At 55.6% G+C, this 25,058-nt stretch overlaps 1 protein-coding gene across 1 annotated transcript in view; it reads right to left on the bottom strand.

Annotated features, from left to right (window-relative positions):
- Positions 1-6,124: 6,124 nt before the first annotated feature.
- Positions 6,125-25,058, bottom strand: part of CCT8 (chaperonin containing TCP1 subunit 8) — a 29,633-nt gene continuing 10,699 nt past the window's right edge. The window contains exons 5-15 of the mRNA XM_078884903.1: positions 24,862-25,042; positions 24,130-24,191; positions 22,504-22,641; positions 21,733-21,911; positions 20,553-20,619; positions 19,677-19,764; positions 17,818-17,933; positions 16,229-16,300; positions 9,254-9,451; positions 8,139-8,258; positions 6,125-6,750 (exon numbers count right to left, since the gene is read on the bottom strand). Of these exons, the coding sequence (XP_078741029.1) occupies positions 6,667-6,750; positions 8,139-8,258; positions 9,254-9,451; positions 16,229-16,300; positions 17,818-17,933; positions 19,677-19,764; positions 20,553-20,619; positions 21,733-21,911; positions 22,504-22,641; positions 24,130-24,191; positions 24,862-25,042 (1,305 nt within the window). The 3' untranslated portion in view covers positions 6,125-6,666. The remainder of the gene's footprint in view (positions 6,751-8,138; positions 8,259-9,253; positions 9,452-16,228; positions 16,301-17,817; positions 17,934-19,676; positions 19,765-20,552; positions 20,620-21,732; positions 21,912-22,503; positions 22,642-24,129; positions 24,192-24,861; positions 25,043-25,058) is intronic.

The raw sequence follows: 25,058 nt of genomic DNA, 5'->3' as shown, positions 1-25,058 counted from the left end.
CTCCTGTAGACCAGGCGAGGTAGTCAACATCTCAGCATCGAATCCACGGCCTCCTGTATACCAGGCGAGGTGGTTAACGTCTCCTTGTCATCTAGAATCGCCAAAGTAATGTTTAGTTGCAAATTAAAATTCCTCCAGGCGAATGTTGATCGCCTCACTCTTAAATATACGTGCAGAGTGACACTCTAGTGATGTGTTTCTCTGTGTGTCTGTGTGTGTGTCTGTGTGTGTGTCTGTGTGTGTCTCTGTGTGTGTGTCTGTGTGTGTGTCTGTGTGTGTGTCTCTGTGTGTGTCTCTGTGTGTCACTGTGTGTGTCTGTGTGCCTCTGTGTGTGTCTGTGTGAGTCTTTGTGTGTGTCTGTGTGAGTCTTTGTGTGTGTCTGTGTGTGTCTCTGTGTGTCTTTGTGTGTCTCTGTGTGTTTCTGTGTGTGTGTCTCTGTAAGTATGTCTGTGTGTGTCTCACCACCACGCTCACCACACTCACCACCACGCTCACCACGCTCACCACACTCACCACCACGCTCACCACCACACTCACCACCACGCTCACCACGCTCACCACCACGCTCACCACACTCACCACCACCACGCTCACCACACTCACCACCACGCTCACCACGCTCACCACCACCACGCTCACCACGCTCACCACCACACTCACCACCACGCTCACCACGCTCACCACCACGCTCACCACACTCACCACCACCACGCTCACCACACTCACCACCACGCTCACCACGCTCACCACCACGCTCACCGCCACGCTCACCACCACCACACTCACCACCACGCTCACCACGCTCACCACACTCACCACCACGCTCACCACGCTCACCACACTCACCACCACGCTCACCACGCTTACCACCACCACACTCACCACCACGCTCACCACGCTCACCACCACCACGCTCACCACGCTCACCACCACGCTCACCACGCTCACCACCACCACACTCACCACCACGCTCACCACCACCACACTCACCACCACGCTCACCACGCTCACCACCACCACGCTCACCACGCTCACCACCACCACACTCACCACCACGCTCACCACCACCACACTCACCACCACGCTCACCACGCTCACCACCACCACGCTCACCACGCTCACCACCACGCTCACCACGCTCACCACCACCACGCTCACCACGCTCACCACCACGCTCACCACGCTCACCACACTCACCACCACGCTCACCACCACACTCACCACCACGCTCATCACGCTCACCACGCTCACCACGCTCACCACCACCACGCTCACCACACTCACCACCACGCTCACCACGCTCACCACACTCACCACCACGCTCACCACCACACTCACCACCACGCTCACCACGCTCACCACCACGCTCACCACACTCACCACCACCACGCTCACCACACTCACCACCACGCTCACCACGCTCACCACCACCACGCTCACCACGCTCACCACCACACTCACCACCACGCTCACCACGCTCACCACCACGCTCACCACACTCACCACCACCACGCTCACCACACTCACCACCACGCTCACCACGCTCACCACCACGCTCACCGCCACGCTCACCACCACCACACTCACCACCACGCTCACCACGCTCACCACACTCACCACCACGCTCACCACGCTCACCACACTCACCACCACGCTCACCACGCTTACCACCACCACACTCACCACCACGCTCACCACGCTCACCACCACCACGCTCACCACGCTCACCACCACGCTCACCACCACCACACTCACCACCACGCTCACCACCACCACACTCACCACCACGCTCACCACGCTCACCACCACCACGCTCACCACGCTCACCACCACCACACTCACCACCACGCTCACCACCACCACACTCACCACCACGCTCACCACGCTCACCACCACCACGCTCACCACCACGCTCACCACGCTCACCGCCACGCTCACCACCACCACCACCACGCTCACCGCCATGCTCACCACCACTACACTCACCGCCACTACACTCACCGCCACGCTCACTCATCACACTCACCACCACGCTCACCACCACGCTCACCGCCACGCTCACCACCACGCTCACCACCACCACGCTCACCACCACGCTCACGCACACATTCACCACACTCACCACACGCCTGAACCACCCATTTGCAATTCCCAGCCGTCGCTAGGGACTCAGTCGCTAGGGACACCGTCGCTAGGGACGCCGTCGCTAGGGACGCCGTCGCCAGGGACTCCGTCGCTAGGGACGCCGTCGCTAGGGACACCGTCGCTAGGGACGCCGTCGCTAGGGACGCCGTCGCTAGGGACTCCGTCGCTAGGGACTCCGTCGCTAAGGCTGACTGTTGGTTCCAATGGCACCGTCGCTAGGGACGCCGTCGCTAGGGACTCCGTCGCTAGGGACGCCGTCGCTAAGGCTGACTGTTGGTTCCAACGGCACCGTCGCTAGGGACGCCGTCGCTAGGGACGCCGTCGCTAGGGACGCCGTCGCTAGGGACGCCGTCGCTGAGGCTGACCCGTCGGTGACCTTTGGTTCAGCCTTAGCGACGGCGTCTCTGGAAACAGCGTCCCTAGCAACGGTATCCCTAGCGACGGCGTCCCTAGCGACGGCGTCCCTAGTAACAGTATCCCTAGCAACGGCATCCCTAGCAATGGCATCCCTAGCGACGGCGTCAATAGTGACAGCGTCCATAGCAACAGTATCCCTAGCAACGGCATCCCTGGCGACGGCGTCCCTAGTAACGGTATCCCTAGCGACGGCGTCACCAGCGACGGTGTCCCTAGCAACGGCTGGTCCTGCAGGAAGTCATCGGAGAGCGTGTGGAGGCTGCTGTGCGGTGCGGGAATGAATGATCCAATGGCGCCGTGGACGAGATGGGAATGTGCGTATCCTCACCCGTGCTCACACGTGCGTGTGTGTACGTGTGTGTGTGTGTACGTGAGTACGTGTGTACGTGTGTGCGTGCGTACGTGTGTGTGTGTGTACGTGTGTGTACGTGTGCGTGTGTGTACGTGTGTGTGTGTGTACGTGTGTGTGTGTACGTGTGTGTACGTGTGTGTGTGTACGTGTGTGTGCGTGTGTGTGTACGTGTGTGTACGTGTGTGTACGTGTGTGTGTGCGTGTGTGTACGTGTGTGTACGTGTGTGTGCGTGTGTGTACGTGTGTGTACGTGTGTGTGTACGTGTGTGTGTGTGTACGTGTGTGTGTGCGTGTGTGCGTGTGTGTACGTGTGTGTACGTGCGTGTGTGCGTGCGTGTGTGTACGTGTGTGTACGTGTGTGTGTGTGTACGTGTGAGTACGTGTGTACGTGTGTGTGCGTGTGTGTACGTGTGTGTGTGCGTGTGTGTACGTGTGTGTGTGCGTGTGTGTACGTGTGTGTGTACGTGTGTGTGTACGTGTGTGTGTGCGTGTGTGTACGTGTGTGTGTACGTGTGTGTGTACGTGTGTGTACGTGTGTGTGCGTGTGTACGTGTGTGTACGTGTGTGTGTACGTGTGTGTGTGTACGTGTGTGTACGTGTGTGTACGTGTGTGTGCGTGTGTGTACGTGTGTGTGTGCGTGTGTGTACGTGTGTGTGCGTGTGTACGTGTGTGTACGTGTGTGTGTACGTGTGTGTGTGTACGTGTGTGTACGTGTGTGTACGTGTGTGTGCGTGTGTGTACGTGTGTGTGTACGTGTGTGTACGTGTGTGTGCGTGTGTGTGCGTGTGTGTACGTGTGTGTGTACGTGTGTGTACGTGTGTGTACGTGTGTGTGCGTGTGTGTACGTGTGTGTGTACGTGTGTGTACGTGTGTGTACGTGTGTGTACGTGTGTGTGCGTGTGTGTACGTGTGTGTGTACGTGTGTGTACGTGTGTGTGCGTGTGTGTGCGTGTGTGTACGTGTGTGTGTACGTGTGTGTACGTGTGTGTGCGTGTGTGTGCGTGTGTGTACGTGTGTGTGCGCGTGTGTGTGCGTGTGTGTACGTGTGTGTGTGCGTGTGTGTACGTGTGTGTACGTGTGTGTGCGTGTGTGTACGTGTGTGTACGTGTGTGTGCGTGTGTGTACGCGTGTGTGTACGTGTGTACGTGTGTGTGTACGTGTGTGTACGTGTGTGTGTGTGCGTACGTGTGTGTGTACGTGTGTGTGCGTGTGTGTACGTGTGTGTGTACGTGTGTGTGCGTGTGTACGTGTGTGTACGTGTGTGTGTGTACGTGTGTGTACGTGTGTGTGTACGTGTGTGTACGTGTGTGTACGTGTGTGTGTGTGCGTGTGTACGTGTGTGTGTGCGTGTGTACGTGTGTGTGTGCGTGTGTGTACGTGTGTGTACGTGTGTGTGTGTGTGTACGTGTGTGTGTGTACGTGTGTGTGTACGTGTGTGTGTGCGTGTGTGCGTGTGTGTACGTGTGTGTACGTGTGTGTGTGCGTGTGTGTGTGCGTGTACGTGTGAGTACGTGTGTACGTGTGTGTGTACGTGAGTGTGTGTGTACGTGAGTACGTGTGTACGTGTGTGTGTGCGTGTGTACGTGTGTGTGTACGTGTGTGTGTGTACGTGTGTGTGCGTGTGTGTGTGGACCTTTGTCTACCTGCGGTTCGATTCCCGCTCACGGCCAACACCAAAAACAATGATCTGAACCGGTCCTGGGCCTCCCCTAGGTCGACTCAGCCTCACATGAGTACCTGGTGTAGCGGTGTGTGAACATCGCAGTGTCCACGTGACGGTATCGACCACCTGGTAGAGCTGCTACAATTCGTGATGGGGCACTTGTGGTAATTATAGATTTACACAGCAACTCAATAATCACGTTGAGTTTGAGTTCACCCACTCATTTGAGGCTGAGTCGACCTACACCAATACCAACAACCGCCATTCGCAACTAAGTGATGGTGACGTCACCACGGCGCCTGTGCCAGGCCAAGTGCACCTTGAGGCCACGTGAAGTGTCGAACGCCCGCTGGCAGGTCACGGGGCAGGCCCAGCAGGTGCCACGGGTCGACTGAGATGACTGGCTGATGCACCACCTGTGCCCCCTACTGTACCAACTTGCTGTGCTTTAGCCACCCGGCGTTCCGCTCGTTGTTGTGAGCGTCGCTCCTCTGCCCTCCGTTGTTGTTGGAGGGTGACTGCCTCCAACTGCCCAGTAGCGTCCTTCACGAGCCTCCTCCACAGAGACCGATCTTGACACCGCTGGTACCAGTCATCGGCAAGTCCACTCAGCTCCACGTCCTCCTGTACCGCATCACTCCATCTCTTCTCTAGCCCGTGCCGCGCCCGTCTAGTCCCCTCGATCCGGCCGAACAAAAGCTGCTTGGGCATGCGGTGGCTGGGCATGCGGGCTACATGACCCAGCCAACGCAGCCTTGCCTGCTGGAGCTCACCGATGGGACTTTGCCCAGATCTTTCGAGGATTGTGTGAGCTCCTCACACAATCCAGCCTGCAAGTTAAACCCAGGATGGATCGTAGGCAGGCCAGCCTCAATATTTCTAACCGGTGCAGACATGCCATTAGGGGGGTCCACGTTTCGCAAGCGTAGGGGAGGGCATGACTACACACACACGTACACAAGTACACACACGCACACGCGTACACACGCGCACACACACGTACACACACACAAGTGCACACACACAAGTACACACACACACGTGCACACACACACGTACGTGCACACACACACACGTGCACACACACACGCACGTACACAAAGATCGTGCACACACACGTACACACACGTGCACACACACGTACACACACACACGCACGTACACAAAGATCGTGCACACACACGTACACACGCACGCACACACACGTACACACACACGTACACACACGCACGCACACACACGTACACACGCACGCACACACACACGCACACACGCACGCACACACACACGTACACACACACACGTACACACACACGCACACACACACGTACACACACACACGTACACACACACGCACACACGCACACACACACGTACACACACACACGTACACACACACACGCACGTACACACACACACACACGTACACACACACGTACACACACGTACACACACGTACACACGCACGTACACACACGCACGCACACACACGCACACACACACACGCACGTACACACACGTACACACACGTACACACATGCCGGTGTTCACATCTCCGAGTTTATTAACTGCAGTGATAACTTAACAGTGCGCAGTGAGACACGACCAAGACAGCGTGCCGATGAGGAGAGAGACTCGGTCCCCGGACTCACCCCAAGTGTCTCAGCACTGTCCACACATCGGCCCCCGTGTCCCCCCCCTAACCCCGTGTCCCCCTAACCCCGTGTCTCTCTGTCGTGTCTCTGCCGTCCCCGTGTCTCTCTGTCGTCCCCGTGTCTCTCTGTTGTCCCTGTGTCTCTGTCCCCGTGTCTCTCTGTAGTCCCCGTGTCTCTCTGTAGTCCCCGTGTCTCTGTCCCCGTGTCTCTCTGTTGTCCCCGTGTCTCTCTGTAGTCCCCGTGTCTCTGTCGTCCCGTGTCTCCTCTTCACTCTGCCGTGTCTCTGTCCCCGTGTCTCTCTGTCGTGTCTCTCTGTCCCCCCCGTGTCTCCTCTTCACTCTGCCGTGTCTCTGTCCCCGTGTCTCTCTGTTGTCCCCGTGTCTCTCTGTCGTGTCTCTGTCGTCCCGTGCCTCTGTCTTGCCGTGTCTCCTCTTCACTCTGCCGTGTCTCTGTCCTCGTCCCAGTCGGCCTTCTTCTCCGGAGCCTTGGGACCTCCTGCGCGCTTGGCCATGATGATCTGTGAGTACGCGCGGGAGCGAGTACGCGGGAGTGAGAGTGTGTGTGTGTACACGTGTGTATGTGTGAGTAGGTATGTGTGTGTACACGTGTGTAGTGTGTACACGCGTGTGTACGCGTGTGTGTGAGTACACGCGGGAGCGAGTACGTGGGAGTGAGAGTGTGTGTGTGTACACGTGTGTATGTGTGAGTAGGTATGTGTGTGTACACGTGTGTAGTGTGTACACGCGTGTGTACGCGTGTGTGTGAGTACACGCGGGAGCGAGTACGCGGGAGTGAGTGTGTGTGTGTGTACACGTGTGTGTACGTGTGTGTGTACGCGTGTGTGTGTGTACACGTGTGTGTGTACGTGTGTGTACACGTGTGTGAGTAGGTATGTGTGTACGCGTGTGTAGTGTGTACGCGTGTGTGTACGTGTGTGAGTGTACGCGTGTGTGTGTACGTGTGTGTGTGTGTACGCGTGTGTAGTGTGTACGCGTGTGTGTGTGTACGCGTGTGTGTATGTGTGTGTACGCGCGTATGTGTGTACGCGTGTGTGTGTGTACGTGTGTGAGTGTACGCGTATGTGTGTACGCGTGTGTGTGTACGCGTGTGAGTGTACGCGTGTGTGTGTACGCGTGTGTGTGTGTACGCGTGTGTGTGTGTACGCGTGTGTGTGTGTACGCGTGTGTGTGTACGCGTGTGTGTGTATGCGTGTGTGTGTGTACGTGTGTGTACGTGTGTGTGTGTGTACGTGTGTACGTGTGTGTACGTGTGTGTACGTGTGTGTACGTGTGTGTGTGTGTGTACGCGTGTGTGTGTGTGTACGTGTGTGCAGGGAGACAACAGCAGTACAATTAAGTTAGTAACTGAACACACTCAGAGAGGTCATGTTGATATAGGTGGTGGTGGTGGTGATAGTGGTTGTGGTAGTTGGTGGTTGCGGTAGTTGGTGGTGGTGATAGTGGTTGTGGTGGTAGTGGTGATAGTTGGTGGTGATAGTGGTTGTGGTGGTTGTGATAGTGGTAGTTGGTGGTGGTGACCTGGTCTACGTTCAGCACGGTGGTGGCTGTGGTGGTTGTGGTGGTGGTAGTGGTTGTGATAGTGGTTGTGGTAGTGGTGGTGGTGGTAGTGGTGGTTGTGGTGGTTGTGGTGGTTGTGGTGGTGGTTGTGGTGGTGGTGGTGGTGACCTGGTCTACGCTCAGCACGGTGGTGGCTGCGTTGGTGGCGAGCTTCAGGGCCCAGTGCTTGAGCAGTGATAGTGGTGGTTGTGGTGGTGGTTGTGGTGGTGGTGGTGGTTGTGGTGGTGGTTGTGGTGGTTGTGGTTGTGGTGGTGGTAGTGGTGGTGATTGTGGTGGTGGTTGTGGTGGTGGTTGTGGTTGTGGTGGTTGTGGTGGTGGTGGTGGTGACCTGGTCTACGCTCAGCACGGTGGTGGCTGCGTTGGTGGCGAGTCTCAGGGCCCAGTGCTTGAGCAGCAGCGGCTCCAAGATGCCGGCCACGTTCGCGTCCAACACCGTGGGGCCATCTCCCTACACACACACAGGCACAGGCAAAGGTCCCCCGTGTAGCCTCAGCAGAGTGTAGGGGCAAGTGCTGTTAGTGGTAGCTACCTACACAGGCAAAGGTCCCCCGTGTAGCCTCAGCAGAGTGTAGGGGCAAGTGCTGTTAGTAGTAGCTACCTACACAGACAAAGATCCCCCGTGTAGCCTCAGCAGACTGTAGGGGTAAGTGCTGTTAGTAGTAGCTACATACACAGACACAGGTCCCCCGTGTAGCCTCTAACAGAGTGTAGGGGCAAGTGCTGTTAGTAGTAGCTACCTACACAGGCAAAGGTCCCCCGTGTAGCCTCAGCAGACTGTAGGGGCAAGTGCTGTTAGTAGTAGCAAGTAGCTACCCACACACACACAGACAAAGATCCCCCGTGTAGCCTCAGCAGCCTGTAGGGGCAAGTGCTGTTAGCGAGCACCTATGAAGGCCGGCACTGTGGCACACGAGGGGGTGGGTGGCCAGCACCACGCCCGGCCGCCTTTGTCTCCCCAGTGCTAGCGATGTTTACTACGCTACACCAGCTACTCATTTGAGGCTGACTCGACCTTGGGGAGGCCCAGGACCTGTTCAGATAATCGGTGGTGGTGGTGATAGTGGTGGTGATGATAGTGGTGATGATAGTGGTGGTGATAGTGGTGGTGATAGTGGTGGTGATAGTGGTGGTGGTGATAGTGGTGGTGATGATAGTGGTGGTGATAGTGGTGGTGATGATAGTGGTGGTGATAGTGGTGGTGATGATAGTGGTGGTGATAGTGGTGGTGATAGTGGTGGTGATGATAGTGGTGGTGATAGTGGTGGTGATGATAGTGGTGGTGATGATAGTGGTGGTGATGATAGTGGTGGTGATGATAATGGTGATAGTGGTGGTGGTGATAGTGGTGGTGACAGCGCTAGCGGTGACACCGCTAGCTAGCTAGCTAGCGGTGGTGATAACGGTGCCGACAACGACGGTGGTGACAGTGCCAGGGATTCTCACCTCGATGTCGATGCCCACGCCGGAGCCGGTGACGCCGGTGTCGCCGGTGCCGGTGGGCGCGTTGTGCTGGTGAGCGGCGTAGAGCAGCGACAGCACCTCGTTGGCCTTGACGCCGGCGTTCTCCGCCAGCGCCCGCGGCACAGACTCCAGCGCCACCGCAAACTTCCTGATGGCGTACTGGTCCAGGCCGGGACTCGCCTGCACACACCACACACACACACAGACACACACACACAGACACACACACGCACACACAGACACACACACACAGACACACACACGCGCACACAGACACACACACAGACACACACACACACAGACGCACACACACATAGTCACACACAGACACACACACACACAGACACACAGTGCACACACACAGACACACACACACACACCACACACACACCCACAGACACACACCCCACCACACACACACACACACAGACACACACAGACACACCACACCACACACAGACACACACAGACACACACAGACACACACACAGACACACACAGACACACGCACACACACCACACACACACACACACCACACACACACACAGACACACACACAGACACACCACACACACACACAGACACACACACACACACAGACACACACATATAGACACACACACAGACACACAGGTGAGTGAGTGGTGATGAGTGGCGAGTGAGTGGTGATTGGTCGTGGTGAGCGGTCATGGTGGATGAGTGAGTGGTGAGTGAGTGGTGAGTGAGTGAGTGGTGAGTGAGTGTTGGTGAATGGTGAGTGGTGGTGATGAGTGCGTGGTGAGTGAGTGGTGAGTGAGTGGTGAGTGAGTGGTGAGTGAGTGGTGAGTGAGTGGTGATGAGTGCGTGGTGAGTGAGTGGTGAGTGAGTGGTGAGTGAGTGGTGGTGAGTGGTGAGTGAGTGGTGATGAGTGCGTGGTGAGTGAGTGGTGAGTGAGTGGTGAGTGAGTGGTGGTGAGTGGTGAGTGAGTGGTGAGTGAGTGGTGATGAGTGAGTGGTGAGTGAGTGGTGGATGAGTGAGTGGTGGTGAGTGGTGGATGAGTGAGTGGTGAGTGAGTGAGTGGTGAGTGCGTGGTGAGTGAGTGGTGAGTGAGTGGTGATGAGTGAGTGGTGAGTGAGTGGTGAGTGAGTGGTGATGAGTGCGTAGTGGGTGAGTGGTGAGTGAGTGGTGAGTGAGTGAGTGGTGAGTGAGTGAGTGGTGAGTGAGTGAGTGGTGAGTGAGTGGTGAGTGAGTGGTGAGTGAGTGGTGAGTGAGTGGTGATTGAGTGGTGAGTGAGTGGTGAGTGAGTGAGTGGTGAGTGAGTGGTGAGTGAGTGGTGAGTGAGTGGTGAGTGAGTGGTGAGTGAGTGGTGAGTGAGTGAGTGGTGAGTGAGTGGTGAGTGAGTGAGTGGTGAGTGAGTGAGTGGTGAGTGAGTGGTGAGTGAGTGGTGAGTGAGTGAGTGGTGAGTGAGTGGTGATTGAGTGGTGAGTGAGTGAGTGGTGAGTGAGTGAGTGGTGAGTGAGTGGTGAGTGAGTGAGTGAGTGGTGAGTGAGTGAGTGGTGAGTGAGTGGTGAGTGAGTGAGTGGTGAGTGAGTGAGTGGTGAGTGAGTGGTGAGTGAGTGGTGAGTGAGTGAGTGGTGAGTGAGTGGTGAGTGAGTGGTGATGAGTGAGTGGTGAGTGAGTGGTGAGTGAGTGAGTGAGTGGTGAGTGAGTGCGTGGTGAGTGAGTGGTGAGTGAGTGGTGGATGAGTGAGTGATGAGTGAGTGGTGATGAGTGCGTGGTGAGTGAGTGGTGAGTGAGTGGTGAGTGAGTGGTGATGAGTGAGTGGTGAGTGAGTGGTGATGAGTGCGTGGTGAGTGAGTGGTGAGTGAGTGGTGATGAGTGAGTGGTGAGTGAGTGGTGAGTGAGTGGTGATGAGTGCGTAGTGGGTGAGTGGTGAGTGAGTGGTGAGTGAGTGAGTGGTGAGTGAGTGAGTGGTGAGTGAGTGAGTGGTGAGTGAGTGGTGAGTGAGTGGTGAGTGAGTGGTGATTGGTCGTGGTGAGCGGTCATGGTGGATGAGTGAGTGGTGAGTGAGTGGTGAGTGAGTGGTGAGTGAGTGGTGAGTGAGTGAGTGGTGAGTGAGTGGTGAGTGAGTGGTGAGTGAGTGGTGAGTGAGTGGTGAGTGAGTGAGTGGTGAGTGAGTGGTGAGTGAGTGGTGAGTGAGTGGTGAGTGAGTGGTGAGTGAGTGAGTGGTGAGTGAGTGGTGAGTGAGTGAGTGGTGAGTGAGTGCGTGGTGAGTGAGTGGTGAGTGAGTGGTGATGAGTGAGTGATGAGTGAGTGGTGAGTGAGTGGTGATGAGTGCGTGGTGAGTGAGTGGTGAGTGAGTGGTGATGAGTGAGTGGTGAGTGAGTGGTGAGTGAGTGGTGATGAGTGCGTGGTGAGTGAGTGGTGAGTGAGTGGTGAGTGAGTGATGAGTGAGTGGTGATGAGTGCGTGGTGAGTGAGTGGTGAGTGAGTGGTGAGTGAGTGGTGAGTGAGTGGTGATGAGTGAGTGGTGAGTGAGTGGTGAGTGAGTGGTGAGTGAGTGGTGAGTGAGTGGTGATGAGTGAGTGGTGAGTGAGTGGTGAGTGAGTGGTGATGAGTGCGTAGTGGGTGAGTGGTGAGTGAGTGGTGAGTGAGTGAGTGGTGAGTGAGTGAGTGGTGAGTGAGTGAGTGGTGAGTGAGTGGTGAGTGAGTGGTGAGTGAGTGGTGAGTGAGTGGTGATTGAGTGGTGAGTGAGTGAGTGGTGAGTGAGTGGTGAGTGAGTGGTGAGTGAGTGGTGAGTGAGTGAGTGGTGAGTGAGTGGTGAGTGAGTGAGTGGTGAGTGAGTGGTGAGTGAGTGGTGAGTGAGTGAGTGGTGAGTGAGTGGTGATTGAGTGGTGAGTGAGTGAGTGGTGAGTGAGTGAGTGGTGAGTGAGTGGTGAGTGAGTGAGTGGTGAGTGAGTGAGTGGTGAGTGAGTGGTGAGTGAGTGAGTGGTGAGTGAGTGAGTGGTGAGTGAGTGGTGAGTGAGTGGTGAGTGAGTGAGTGGTGAGTGAGTGGTGAGTGAGTGGTGATGAGTGAGTGGTGAGTGAGTGGTGAGTGAGTGAGTGAGTGGTGAGTGAGTGCGTGGTGAGTGAGTGGTGAGTGAGTGGTGGATGAGTGAGTGATGAGTGAGTGGTGATGAGTGAGTGGTGAGTGAGTGGTGATGAGTGCGTGGTGAGTGAGTGGTGAGTGAGTGGTGATGAGTGAGTGGTGAGTGAGTGGTGAGTGAGTGGTGATGAGTGCGTAGTGGGTGAGTGGTGAGTGAGTGGTGAGTGAGTGAGTGGTGAGTGAGTGAGTGGTGAGTGAGTGAGTGGTGAGTGAGTGGTGAGTGAGTGGTGAGTGAGTGGTGAGTGAGTGGTGATTGAGTGGTGAGTGAGTGGTGAGTGAGTGAGTGGTGAGTGAGTGGTGAGTGAGTGGTGAGTGAGTGGTGAGTGAGTGGTGAGTGAGTGAGTGGTGAGTGAGTGGTGAGTGAGTGAGTGGTGAGTGAGTGCGTGGTGAGTGAGTGGTGAGTGAGTGGTGATGAGTGAGTGATGAGTGAGTGGTGAGTGAGTGGTGATGAGTGCGTGGTGAGTGAGTGGTGAGTGAGTGGTGATGAGTGAGTGGTGAGTGAGTGGTGAGTGAGTGGTGATGAGTGCGTGGTGAGTGAGTGAGTGGTGAGTGAGTGATGAGTGAGTGGTGATGAGTGCGTGGTGAGTGAGTGGTGAGTGAGTGGTGATGAGTGAGTGGTGAGTGAGTGAGTGGTGAGTGAGTGATGAGTGAGTGGTGATGAGTGCGTGGTGAGTGAGTGGTGAGTGAGTGGTGATGAGTGAGTGGTGAGTGAGTGGTGAGTGAGTGGTGAGTGAGTGAGTGGTGAGTGAGTGGTGATGAGTGAGTGGTGAGTGAGTGGTGAGTGAGTGGTGATGAGTGCGTAGTGGGTGAGTGGTGAGTGAGTGGTGAGTGAGTGAGTGGTGAGTGAGTGAGTGGTGAGTGAGTGAGTGGTGAGTGAGTGGTGAGTGAGTGGTGAGTGAGTGGTGAGTGAGTGGTGATTGAGTGGTGAGTGAGTGAGTGGTGAGTGAGTGGTGAGTGAGTGGTGAGTGAGTGGTGAGTGAGTGGTGAGTGAGTGGTGAGTGAGTGAGTGGTGAGTGAGTGGTGAGTGAGTGGTGAGTGAGTGGTGAGTGAGTGGTGAGTGAGTGAGTGGTGAGTGAGTGGTGATTGAGTGGTGAGTGAGTGAGTGGTGAGTGAGTGAGTGGTAAGTGAGTGGTGAGTGAGTGAGTGGTGAGTGAGTGAGTGGTGAGTGAGTGGTGAGTGAGTGAGTGGTGAGTGAGTGAGTGGTGAGTGAGTGGTGAGTGAGTGGTGAGTGAGTGAGTGGTGAGTGAGTGGTGAGTGAGTGGTGATGAGTGAGTGGTGAGTGAGTGGTGAGTGAGTGAGTGAGTGGTGAGTGAGTGGTGAGTGAGTGGTGAGTGAGTGGTGATGAGTGCGTGGTGAGTGAGTGGTGAGTGAGTGGTGGATGAGTGAGTGATGAGTGAGTGGTGATGAGTGAGTGGTGAGTGAGTGGTGATGAGTGCGTGGTGAGTGAGTGGTGAGTGAGTGGTGATGAGTGAGTGGTGAGTGAGTGGTGAGTGAGTGGTGAGTGAGTGGTGATGAGTGAGTGGTGAGTGAGTGGTGAGTGAGTGGTGATGAGTGCGTAGTGGGTGAGTGGTGAGTGAGTGGTGAGTGAGTGAGTGGTGAGTGAGTGAGTGGTGAGTGAGTGAGTGGTGAGTGAGTGGTGAGTGAGTGGTGAGTGAGTGGTGATTGAGTGGTGAGTGAGTGGTGAGTGAGTGGTGAGTGAGTGGTGAGTGAGTGGTGAGTGAGTGGTGAGTGAGTGGTGAGTGAGTGAGTGGTGAGTGAGTGGTGAGTGAGTGAGTGGTGAGTGAGTGGTGAGTGAGTGGTGAGTGAGTGAGTGGTGAGTGAGTGGTGATTGAGTGGTGAGTGAGTGAGTGGTGAGTGAGTGAGTGGTGAGTGAGTGGTGAGTGAGTGAGTGGTGAGTGAGTGAGTGGTGAGTGAGTGGTGAGTGAGTGAGTGGTGAGTGAGTGAGTGGTGAGTGAGTGGTGAGTGAGTGGTGAGTGAGTGAGTGGTGAGTGAGTGGTGATGAGTGAGTGGTGAGTGAGTGGTGAGTGAGTGAGTGAGTGGTGAGTGAGTGGTGAGTGAGTGAGTGGTGAGTGAGTGGTGATGAGTGAGTGGTGAGTGAGTGAGTGAGTGGTGAGTGAGTGGTGAGTGAGTGGTGAGTGAGTGGTGAGTGAGTGGTGAGTGAGTGAGTGGTGAGTGAGTGGTGATGAGTGAGTGGTGAGTGAGTGAGTGGTGAGTGAGTGGTGATGAGTGAGTGGTGAGTGAGTCGTGAGTGAGTGGTGAGTGAGTGAGTGGTGAGTGAGTCGTGAGTGAGTGGTGAGTGAGTGAGTGGTGAGTGAGTGGTGAGTGAGTGAGTGGTGAGTGAGTGGTGAGTGAGTGAGTGGTGAGTGAGTGGTGAGTGAGTGGTGATGAGTGAGTGGTGAGTGAGTGGTGAGTGAGTGGTGATGAGTGAGTGGTGAGTGAGTCGTGAGTGAGTGGTGAGTGAGTGAGTGGTGAGTGAGTCGTGAGTGAGTGGTGAGTGAGTGGTGAGTGAGTCGTGAGTGAGTGGTGAGTGAGTGGTGAGTGAGTGGTGAGTGAGTGGTGAGTGAGTGAGTGGTGAGTGAGTGGTGAGTGAGTGAGTGGTGAGTGAGTGGTGAGTGAGTGGTGAGTGAGTGAGTGGTGAGTGAGTGGTGAGTGAGTCGTGAGTGAGTGGTGAGTGAGTGAGTGGTGAGTGAGTGGTGAGTGAGTGAGTGGTGAGTGAGTGAGTGGTGAGTGGTGAGTGAGTGAGTGGTGAGTGAGTGAGTGGTGAGTGAGTGGTGAGTGAGTGGTGAGTGAGTGAGTGGTGAGTGAGTGGTGATGAGTGAGTGGTGAGTGAGTGGTGAGTGAGTGAGTGAGTGGTGAGTGAGTGGTGAGTGAGTGGTGAGTGAGTGGTGAGTGAGTGAGTGGTGAGTGAGTGGTGAGTGAGTGAGTGGTGAGTGAGTGGTGATGAGTGAGTGGTGAGTGAGTGAGTGGTGAGTGAGTGGTGATGAGTGAGTGGTGAGTGAGTCGTGAGTGGTGAGTGAGTGAGTGGTGAGTGAGTCGTGAGTGAGTGGTGAGTGAGTGGTGAGTGAGTGGTGAGTGAGTGAGTGGTGAGTGAGTGGTGAGTGAGTGGTGAGTGAGTGGTGATGAGTGAGTGGTGAGTGAGTGAGTGGTGAGTGAGTGGTGATGAGTGAGTGGTGAGTGAGTCGTGAGTGAGTGGTGAGTGAGTGAGTGGTGAGTGAGTGGTGAGTGAGTGGTGAGTGAGTCGTGAGTGAGTGGTGAGTGAGTGGTGAGTGAGTCGTGAGTGAGTGGTGAGTGAGTGAGTGAGTGGTGAGTGAGTGGTGAGTGAGTGAGTGAGTGGTGAGTGAGTGGTGAGTGAGTGAGTGGTGAGTGAGTGGTGAGTGAGTGGTGAGTGAGTGAGTGGTGAGTGAGTGGTGAGTGAGTCGTGAGTGAGTGGTGAGTGAGTGAGTGGTGAGTGAGTGGTGAGTGAGTGGTGAGTGAGTGAGTGAGTGGTGAGTGAGTGGTGAGTGAGTGAGTGGTGAGTGAGTGAGTGGTGAGTGAGTGGTGAGTGAGTGGTGAGTGAGTGGTGATGAGTGAGTGGTGAGTGAGTGGTGAGTGAGTGAGTGGTGAGTGAGTGGTGAGTGAGTGAGTGGTGAGTGAGTGGTGAGTGAGTGGTGAGTGAGTGGTGATGAGTGAGTGGTGAGTGAGTGGTGAGTGAGTGGTGAGTGGTGAGTGAGTGGTGAGTGAGTGGTGAGTGGTGAGTGAGTGGTGAGTGAGTGGTGAGTGGTGAGTGAGTGGTGAGTGAGTGAGTGGTGAGTGAGTGGTGAGTGAGTGGTGAGTGAGTGGTGAGTGATCCTCACCTCCCCGTATGCCGCTATCTGCTGCGCTAGCTCTATCTCCGTAGCGCCAGCACCGGGCACCAGACGGCGATCCTGCAGCAACAACATCATCAACATCATCAACATCATCAACAACATCAACATCATCATCATCAACATCATCAACATCAACATTACAACATCATCAACATCATCAACATCAACATTACAACATCATCAACAACATCAACACCACATCATCATTATCACAACATCATCATCATCACATCATCATCAACAACATCATCAACATCACAACATCATCATCATCATCACCACATCATCATTATCACAACATCATCATCACCACATCATCATCATCACCACATCATCATCAACAACATCATCAACATCACAACATCATCATCATCATCACCACATCATCATTATCACATCATCATCACCACATCATCATCATCATCACATCATCATCAACAACATCATCAACATCACAACATCATCATCATCACCACATCATCATTATCACAACATCATCATCACCACATCATCATCATCACCACATCATCATCATCACAACATCAACATCATCAACACAACATCATCATCATCACATCACATCATCATCACATTAAAACATCACATCACATCACAACATCATCACCACATCATCATCATCACCACAACATCATCATCACCACAACATCATCACAACATCATCATCATCACATTACAACATCACAACATCATCATCACAACATCATCATCATCATCACATCATCAACATCATCACAACATCATCATCAACAGCAGCATCACAACACATCATCATCACCATCATCATTATCACCATCCGCTTCACAATGTCACAACATCAGCATAGCACCGTGGTGATGGTGGTGGTCATGATTGATGGTAGTCGTGGTGGCGGTGATGGTGACGGCGGCGGTGATGGTGGCGGTGATGGTGGCGGTGGTGGTGATGATGATGATGATGGTGGTGGTGATGATGATGATGATGGTGGTGGTGATGATGGTCGTGGTGGCGGTGATGGTGACGGCGGCGGTGATGGTGGCGGTGATGGTGATGGTGGTGGTGACGATGGTGGTGGTGATGGTGCTGGTGGCGGTGGTCGTGATGGCGGCGGTGATGGTGGTGGTGATGGTGGCGGTGATGGTGGCGGTGATGGTGGTGGTGACGATGGTGGTGGTGGCGGTGGTCGTGATGGCGGCGGTGATGGTGGTGGTGATGATGGTGGCGGTGATGGTGGCGGTGGCGGTGGTGGTGACGGTGGTGGTGGTGATGGTGCTGGTGGCGGTGATCGTGACGGTGATGGTCGTGATAGTGGCGGTAACGGTGGTGAGCGAGTGGTGAGTGGTGATGAGTGAGTGGTGATGAGTGAGTGAGTGGTGAGTGAGTGGTGAGTGAGTGAGTGTAGTGAGTGAGTGGTGAGTAAGAGGTGAGTGAGTGGTGATGAGTGAGTGAGTGGTGAGTGAGTGAGTGGTGAGTGAGTGGTGAGTGAGTGAGTGTGTAGTGAGTGAGTGAGTGGTGAGTGTGGTGAGTGAGTGAGTGGTGAGTGAGTGGTGAGTGAGTGGTGAGTGAGCGTTCCTCACCCGCAGGAGGACTTTGTAGGAGTTCACTCCGTCGTCCACGGCTCTCTCCGCGTCGTCCATCACGTTCTCCGTGGCTCCACGCAGCAACACCGTGGAGATGGCACTCTCCTCCTTGTCTGCTCACCACACACGCTCACCACTCACTCACCACTCACTCACCACACTCCCACACTCACCACTCACTCACCACGCTCACCACTCACTCACCACACTCACCACTCACTCACCACTCACTCACCACGCTCACCACACACGCTCACCACTCACTCACCACGCTCACCACTCACTCACTCACCACGCTCACCACTCACTCACCACGCTCACCACACTCACCACTCACTCACCACACTCCCACACTCACTCACCACTCACTCACTACACACACTCACTTACCACACTCACCACACACGCTCACCACTCACTCACCACATACTCACTCACCACACACGCTCACCACTCACTCACCACTCACTCACCACTCACTCACCACGCTCACCACTCACTCACTTACCACACGCTCACCACATACGCTCACCACTCACTCACCACACTCACCACTCACTCACCACCACTCACCACACACACACACACTCACCACTCACTCACTCACTCACCACTCACTCACCACACTCACCACTCACTCACTCACCACTCACTCACCACACTCCCACACTCACTCACCACTCACTCACTCACCACGCTCACCACTCACTCACCACTCACTCACTCACCACCACTCACTCACCACTCACTCACTCACCACTCACTCACTCACCACGCTCACCACTCACTCACCACTCACTCACTCACCACCACTCACTACACACACACTCAACACTCACTCACTCACCACTCACTCACCACTCACTCACCACTCACTCACTCACCACGCTCACCACTCACTCACCACTCACTCACCACACACTCACCACTCACTCACCACTCACTCACCACGCTCACCACTCACTCACTCACCACTCACTCACCGCTCACTCACCACACTCACCTCACCACTCACTCACTTACCACACTCACCAATCACTCACTCACCACTCACTCACTCACCACACTCACCTCACACACTCACCACTCACTCACTTACCACACTCACCACTCACTCACTCACCACTCACTCACTCACTCACCACACTCACCACTCACTCACTTACCACACTCACTCACCACTCACTCACTCACCACACTCACCTCACACACTCACCACTCACTCACCACTCACTCACCACCCCTCACCACGCTCACCACGCTCACCACCGCTCACCACTCACTCACTCACCACCCCTCACCACGCTCACCACCCCTCACCACGCTCACCACCCCTCACCACCCCTCACCACCACCCCTCACCACGCTCACCCCTCACCACCCCTCACCACCACCCCTCACCACGCTCACCACCCCTCACCACGCTCACTCACCACGCTCACCACCCCTCACCACGCTCACCACCGCTCACTCACCACGCTCACCACCCCTCACCACGCTCACCACCGCTCACTCACCACGCTCACCACCCCTCACCACGCTCACCCCTCACCCCTCACCACGCTCACCACCCCTCACCACCTCTCACCACGCTCACCACGCTCACCACTCACCACCTCTCACCCCTCACCACCCCTCACCACCCCTCACCACGCTCACCACCCCTCACCCCTCACCACGCTCACCACTCACTCACTCACTCACCCCTCACCACGCTCACCACCCCTCACCCCTCACCACGCTCACCACTCACCCACTCACCACCCCTCACCACCCCTCACCACGCTCACCACCCCTCACCACGCTCACCCCTCACCACCACCCCTCACCACGCTCACCACGCTCACCACGCTCACCTTGCTTGAAGACGACCACCTGTGTGTCCCCCACCTCGTCAAGGTGGACGCTGTCACAGTGACCCAGATCATCCGCCGTGGGGGGAGTCTGCATCACCGAGGAGGAGGTGGTGGAGATGGTGGAGGAGATGGTGGAGGATGAGGAGGTGGCGGTGGTGGAGGAGGTGGTGGTGGTGTAGGAAGAGGACATGGAGGTGGTGGAGGTTGTGGTGGTGGATGTGGTGGTGGAGAAATGGTGGTGGATGTGGTGGTAGTGATGGTGGTGGAGGTGGAGATGGTGGTGGCGGTGGTGGTGGATGTGGAGGTGATGGATGTGGAGGTGATGGTGGTGGATGTAGTGGTGGAGGTGGATGTAGTGGTGGTGGTGGAGATGGTGGTGGATGTGGTGGAGGTGGTGGAGATGGTGGTGGATGTGGCGGTGGTGGTGGAGATGGTGGTGGATGTGGTGGAGGTGGTGGTGGATGTGGTGGATGTGGTGAAGGTGGTGGAGGAGGGAGAAGGATGTAGGAGGATGTGGCAGAGGCTCCGCTGTCATCCCTCCACAGCTAGGGGTGGCAATGAGTTCACTAACAGCACTTGCCCCAATAGCACGCGTGGGCTACATGGGGGATCTGTTTATGTGTCTGTGTATCTGTGTGTCTCTGTGTGTGTCTCTCTGCATGTGTCTGTGTGTCTGTGTCTCTGTGTGTCAATGTCTCTGTGTGTGTGTCTGTGTGTGTCTCTGTGTGTGTCTGTGTCTCTGTGTGTGTCTGTGTCTCTGTGTGTGTCTGTGTCTCTGTGTGTGTCTCTGTGTGTCTCTGTGTGTGTCTCTGTGTGTGTGTCTATGTCTGTGTGTCTATGTCTGTGTGTCTGTGTGCGTCTCTGTGTGTCTCTCACCAGACGAGGCAGGACAGTGGCCCCAACCGTCTTGCTCAGTCGTCTTAGATCCCATTTGGAATTCAGCCTGGACACACACAGACACACACACAGACACACACACAGACACACACACACACACAGACACACACACAGACACACACACAGACACACACACAGACACACACAGACACACACAAAGACACACACACACACAGACACACACACACACACAGACACACACACAGACACACACACAGACACACACACAGACACACACACACACAGACACACAGACACACACACACAGACACACACAGACACACACAAAGACACACACACAGACACACACACAGACACACACACACAGACACACACACAGACACACACACAGACACACACAGACACACACAGACACACACACACAGACACACACAGACACACACAAACACACACAAACACACACACAGACACAAAGACACACACACACACAGACAAAGATAAGTTATATAGACACAAAGACAAAGGTCCCCCGTGTAGCCTCTAACAGACTGTAGGGGCAAGTGCTGTTAGTAGTAGCGAGTAGCTACCTACACAAAGGTCCCCCGTGTAGCCTCTAGCAGACTGTAGGGGCAAGTGCTGTTAGTAGCAGCAGCAGCGTCTATAACGGCTACCGGCTCTGTGGCTACACACAGCGGGGGTGGCGGTGACGTCACCACGGCGCTTGTGCCAGGCTAGGTGCATGAGGAGGTCACGGGACAGACCCTGCAGGTGCCATGGGTTGACTGCTGTGCCAGGCTAGGTGCAGGAGGAGGTCACGGGACAGACCCTGCAGGTGCCGTGGGTTCACCAATTGAGATGACTGGCTGATGCACCACCTGTGCCCCCTACTGTGCCAACTTGCTGTGCTTTAGCCACCCGGCGCTCCGCTCGTTGTTGTGAGCGTCGCTCCTCCGCCCTCCGTTGTTGCTGGAGTATCTCTCTTTATCTCTCTGTGCATCTCTCTCACGGCCACCAACGCCGCCGACGATTATCCGAACCGGTCCTGGGCCTCCCCTAGGTCGACTCAGACTCAAACGAGCACCCGGTGCCGCGGTTCCGGCAGCCTTCACGGGCGCCGCCGCCGCCGGCTACCGACGGCACTTGCCCCCGCGGGCTGCTCGAGGCTACGCGGGGGACCTTTGCCTGTGCGGGGCCGCACCTGACCAGCATGAGCCGGTGCTTGTTGGCGTAGTGCAGCGCCAGGTCGGCAACCTTGCCGCCCGCCACCACGACGGTGGCGCCAGCGGCAGCGATAGCCACCACCTGGGACTCGAGCAGCGACTCGTCGCCCTGGGTGAGCGACACCAGCTCCTGGGCGCTCCGGATCAACACCGTGCCCTGCACACGCACACACAGAGAGAGCGAGAGACACACACACACAGTGACACACACACACACACACAGAGAGAGAAACACACACACACAGAGAGAGAAACACACACACAGAGAGAGAAACACACACACAGAGAGAGAGACACACACATACACAGAGAGAGAGACACACACATACACAGAGAGAGAGCGAGAGTGAGACACACACAGATATATACATAGATACAGATATACACACACACACACACTGACACACACACTGACACACACACACACTGACACACACACACACTGACACACACACACAGTGGCACACACAGTGACACACACACACTGACACACACTGACACACACCCACACACTGACACACAGTGACACACACACACTGACACACTGCGACACACACACACACAGCGACACACACACACTGACACACAGCGACACACTGACACACACACACTGACACACACACTGACACCCACACACTGACACACACACACAGCGACACACACACACACACTGACACACACACACCCACACACACACACACTGACACACACACACACACTGACACACACACTGACACACAGGCGCCCACCTTGGTCTCGGTGTTGGTGGAGTCGAAGGCGCACGAGTAGATGACGATGCGCGCCGCCCTGGCCGCCTTCACGTCGCCCTCCACCTCGCGCTTGAACACCATCCCCCGCATCACCGTCGACGCCTGGACACCACAGCCCTGTGACACACACACAGTTACACACACACAGTTATACACAGACACAGTTACACACACACAGAGATACACACACACAGAGTTACACACACAGTTACACACACAGAGACACACACAGACACACACACAGAGACACACACAGAGACACACACAGAGTTACACACACAGAGACACACACAGAGACACACACAGAGACATGCCCCGCATCACCGTGGACGCCTGAACACCAGAGCCCTGTGGTACACACACACACAGACACACACAGATACACACAGAGATACACACACACACAGAGACACACACAGAGACACACGCACAGAGACACACAGAGACATACACACAGAGACATACACCGGTCATCGGCAAATCCACTCAGCTCCACATCCCCCTGTACCGCATCACTCCATCTCGTCTCTAGCCCGTGCCGCGCCTGTTTAGCCCCCTCTATGCAGACAAACAGAAACTGCTTGGGCATGCGGTGGCTGGGCATGCGGGCTACATGACCCAGCCAACGCAGCCTTGCCTGCCGGAGGAGCTCACCGATGGGACTTTGCCCAGATCTTTCAAGGATTTGTGAGCTCCTCACACAATCCAGCCTGCAGGTTAAACCCAGGATGGATCGTAGGCAGGCCAGCCCCAATGTTTCTAATCGGCGAAGATGTTCCATTCGCAAGCGTAGAGAAGGGAGGGAATGACCGTGGCCGAGAAGACCCGAAGCTTCGTGCGGAGCGACAGAGCAGGTAGCGTCCACACAGCGTTACGCAGCCGATGAAAGGATATTGCCGCTCGACTGATTCAGAGACCTCTGCTGTCAAACCGGAGCTGGTCGTAACCACACTGCCCACACCAACGCAGACACTCACTGACACACACACACGCACACACGCTGACACACACACGCTGACACACGCTGACACACACACACACAGACACTCACTGACACACACACACTCACACACGCTGACACACGCTGACACACACGCTGACACACACACAGACAGACACTCACACACGCTGACACACTCACGCTGACACACACACACACAGACACTCACACACGCTGACACACACGCTGACACACACACACAGACACACTCTGACACACACACACACAGACACTCACACACGCTGACACACACGCTGACACACACACACACACAGACACTCACACACGCTGATACACTGACACACACACACACACAGACACTCACACACACTGACACACTCTGACACACACACTCACACACGCTGACACACTCACGCTGACACACACACACGCACACAGACACTCACACACGCTGACACACTCTGATACACACACACGCACACACAGACACTCACACACACTGACACACTCACGCTGACACACACACACGCTGACACACACACGCTGACACACTCTGACACACACACACACTCACACACGCTGACACACTCACGCTGACACACACTGACACGCACACACAGACACTCACACACGCAGACTCTTACCAGTATCTTGCAAACTCGTACGTTGTCCACATTAAAGTTGCCACTGCTGGGCAGAATCGAGACTGTGAGACAAGAAACACACAGCGTGCAAGTCTCGTGTTAGTCCGAGTGTTAGTCTGACTGTGAGTCTGAGTGTGAGTCCCTGTGTGAGTGTGAGTCTGAGTCTGACTGTGAGTGTGCCTGTGAGTGTGAGTCTGACTGTGAGTGTGAGTCTGACTGTGAGTGTGCTTGTGAGTGTGAGTCTGACTGAGTGTGAGTCTGACTGTGAGTGTGAGTCTGACTGTGAGTCTGACTGTGAGTGTGACTGTGTGAGTGAGTGTGAGTCTGACTGTGAGTGTGAGTGTTCCCTCACCACAGGCGTTGGCGATGAGCTTGGCGAGGAAGTCCTCGGTGCCTGTGCCTGTGAGTGTGAGTCCGACTGTGACTGTGAGTGAGTGACTGTGAGTGTGACTGTGAGTGTGCCTATGAGTGAGTGTGACTGTGAGTGTGACTGTGTTCCCTCACCACAGGCGTTGGCGATGAGCTTGGCGAGGAAGTCCTCGGTGCCTGTGAGTGTGAGTGACTGTGAGTGTGAGTCTGACTGTGAGTGTGACTGTGAGTGAGTCTGACTGTGAGTGTTCCCTCACCACAGGCGTTGGCGATGAGCTTGGCGAGGAAGTCCTCGGTGCCTGTGAGTATGACTGTGAGTGTGCCTGTGAGTGTGAGTCTGACTGTGAGTGAGTGTTCCCTCACCACAGGCGTTGGCGATGAGCTTGGCGAGGAAGTCCTCGGTGCCGTACATCTTGGAGGAGACGGCCGTGCGGATGGCGGCCGCCACCTCCGCCTCGTTGCGCTCGTCGCCCAGAGAGCGCTCGCTCAGCGACGGGAGCACCTCCAGCGCCTTGTCACACGCCTTCTCGTAGCCCGCAATCACCTACAACCACCACCAC

Source organism: Lampetra fluviatilis, unplaced genomic scaffold (genome assembly GCF_964198595.1).
Source record: "Lampetra fluviatilis unplaced genomic scaffold, kcLamFluv1.1 SCAFFOLD_331, whole genome shotgun sequence".
Taxonomy (NCBI): domain Eukaryota; kingdom Metazoa; phylum Chordata; class Hyperoartia; order Petromyzontiformes; family Petromyzontidae; genus Lampetra; species Lampetra fluviatilis.
Note: the sequence above shows the minus strand (reverse complement) of the source record. Positions and strands in the feature narration are given on the sequence as shown.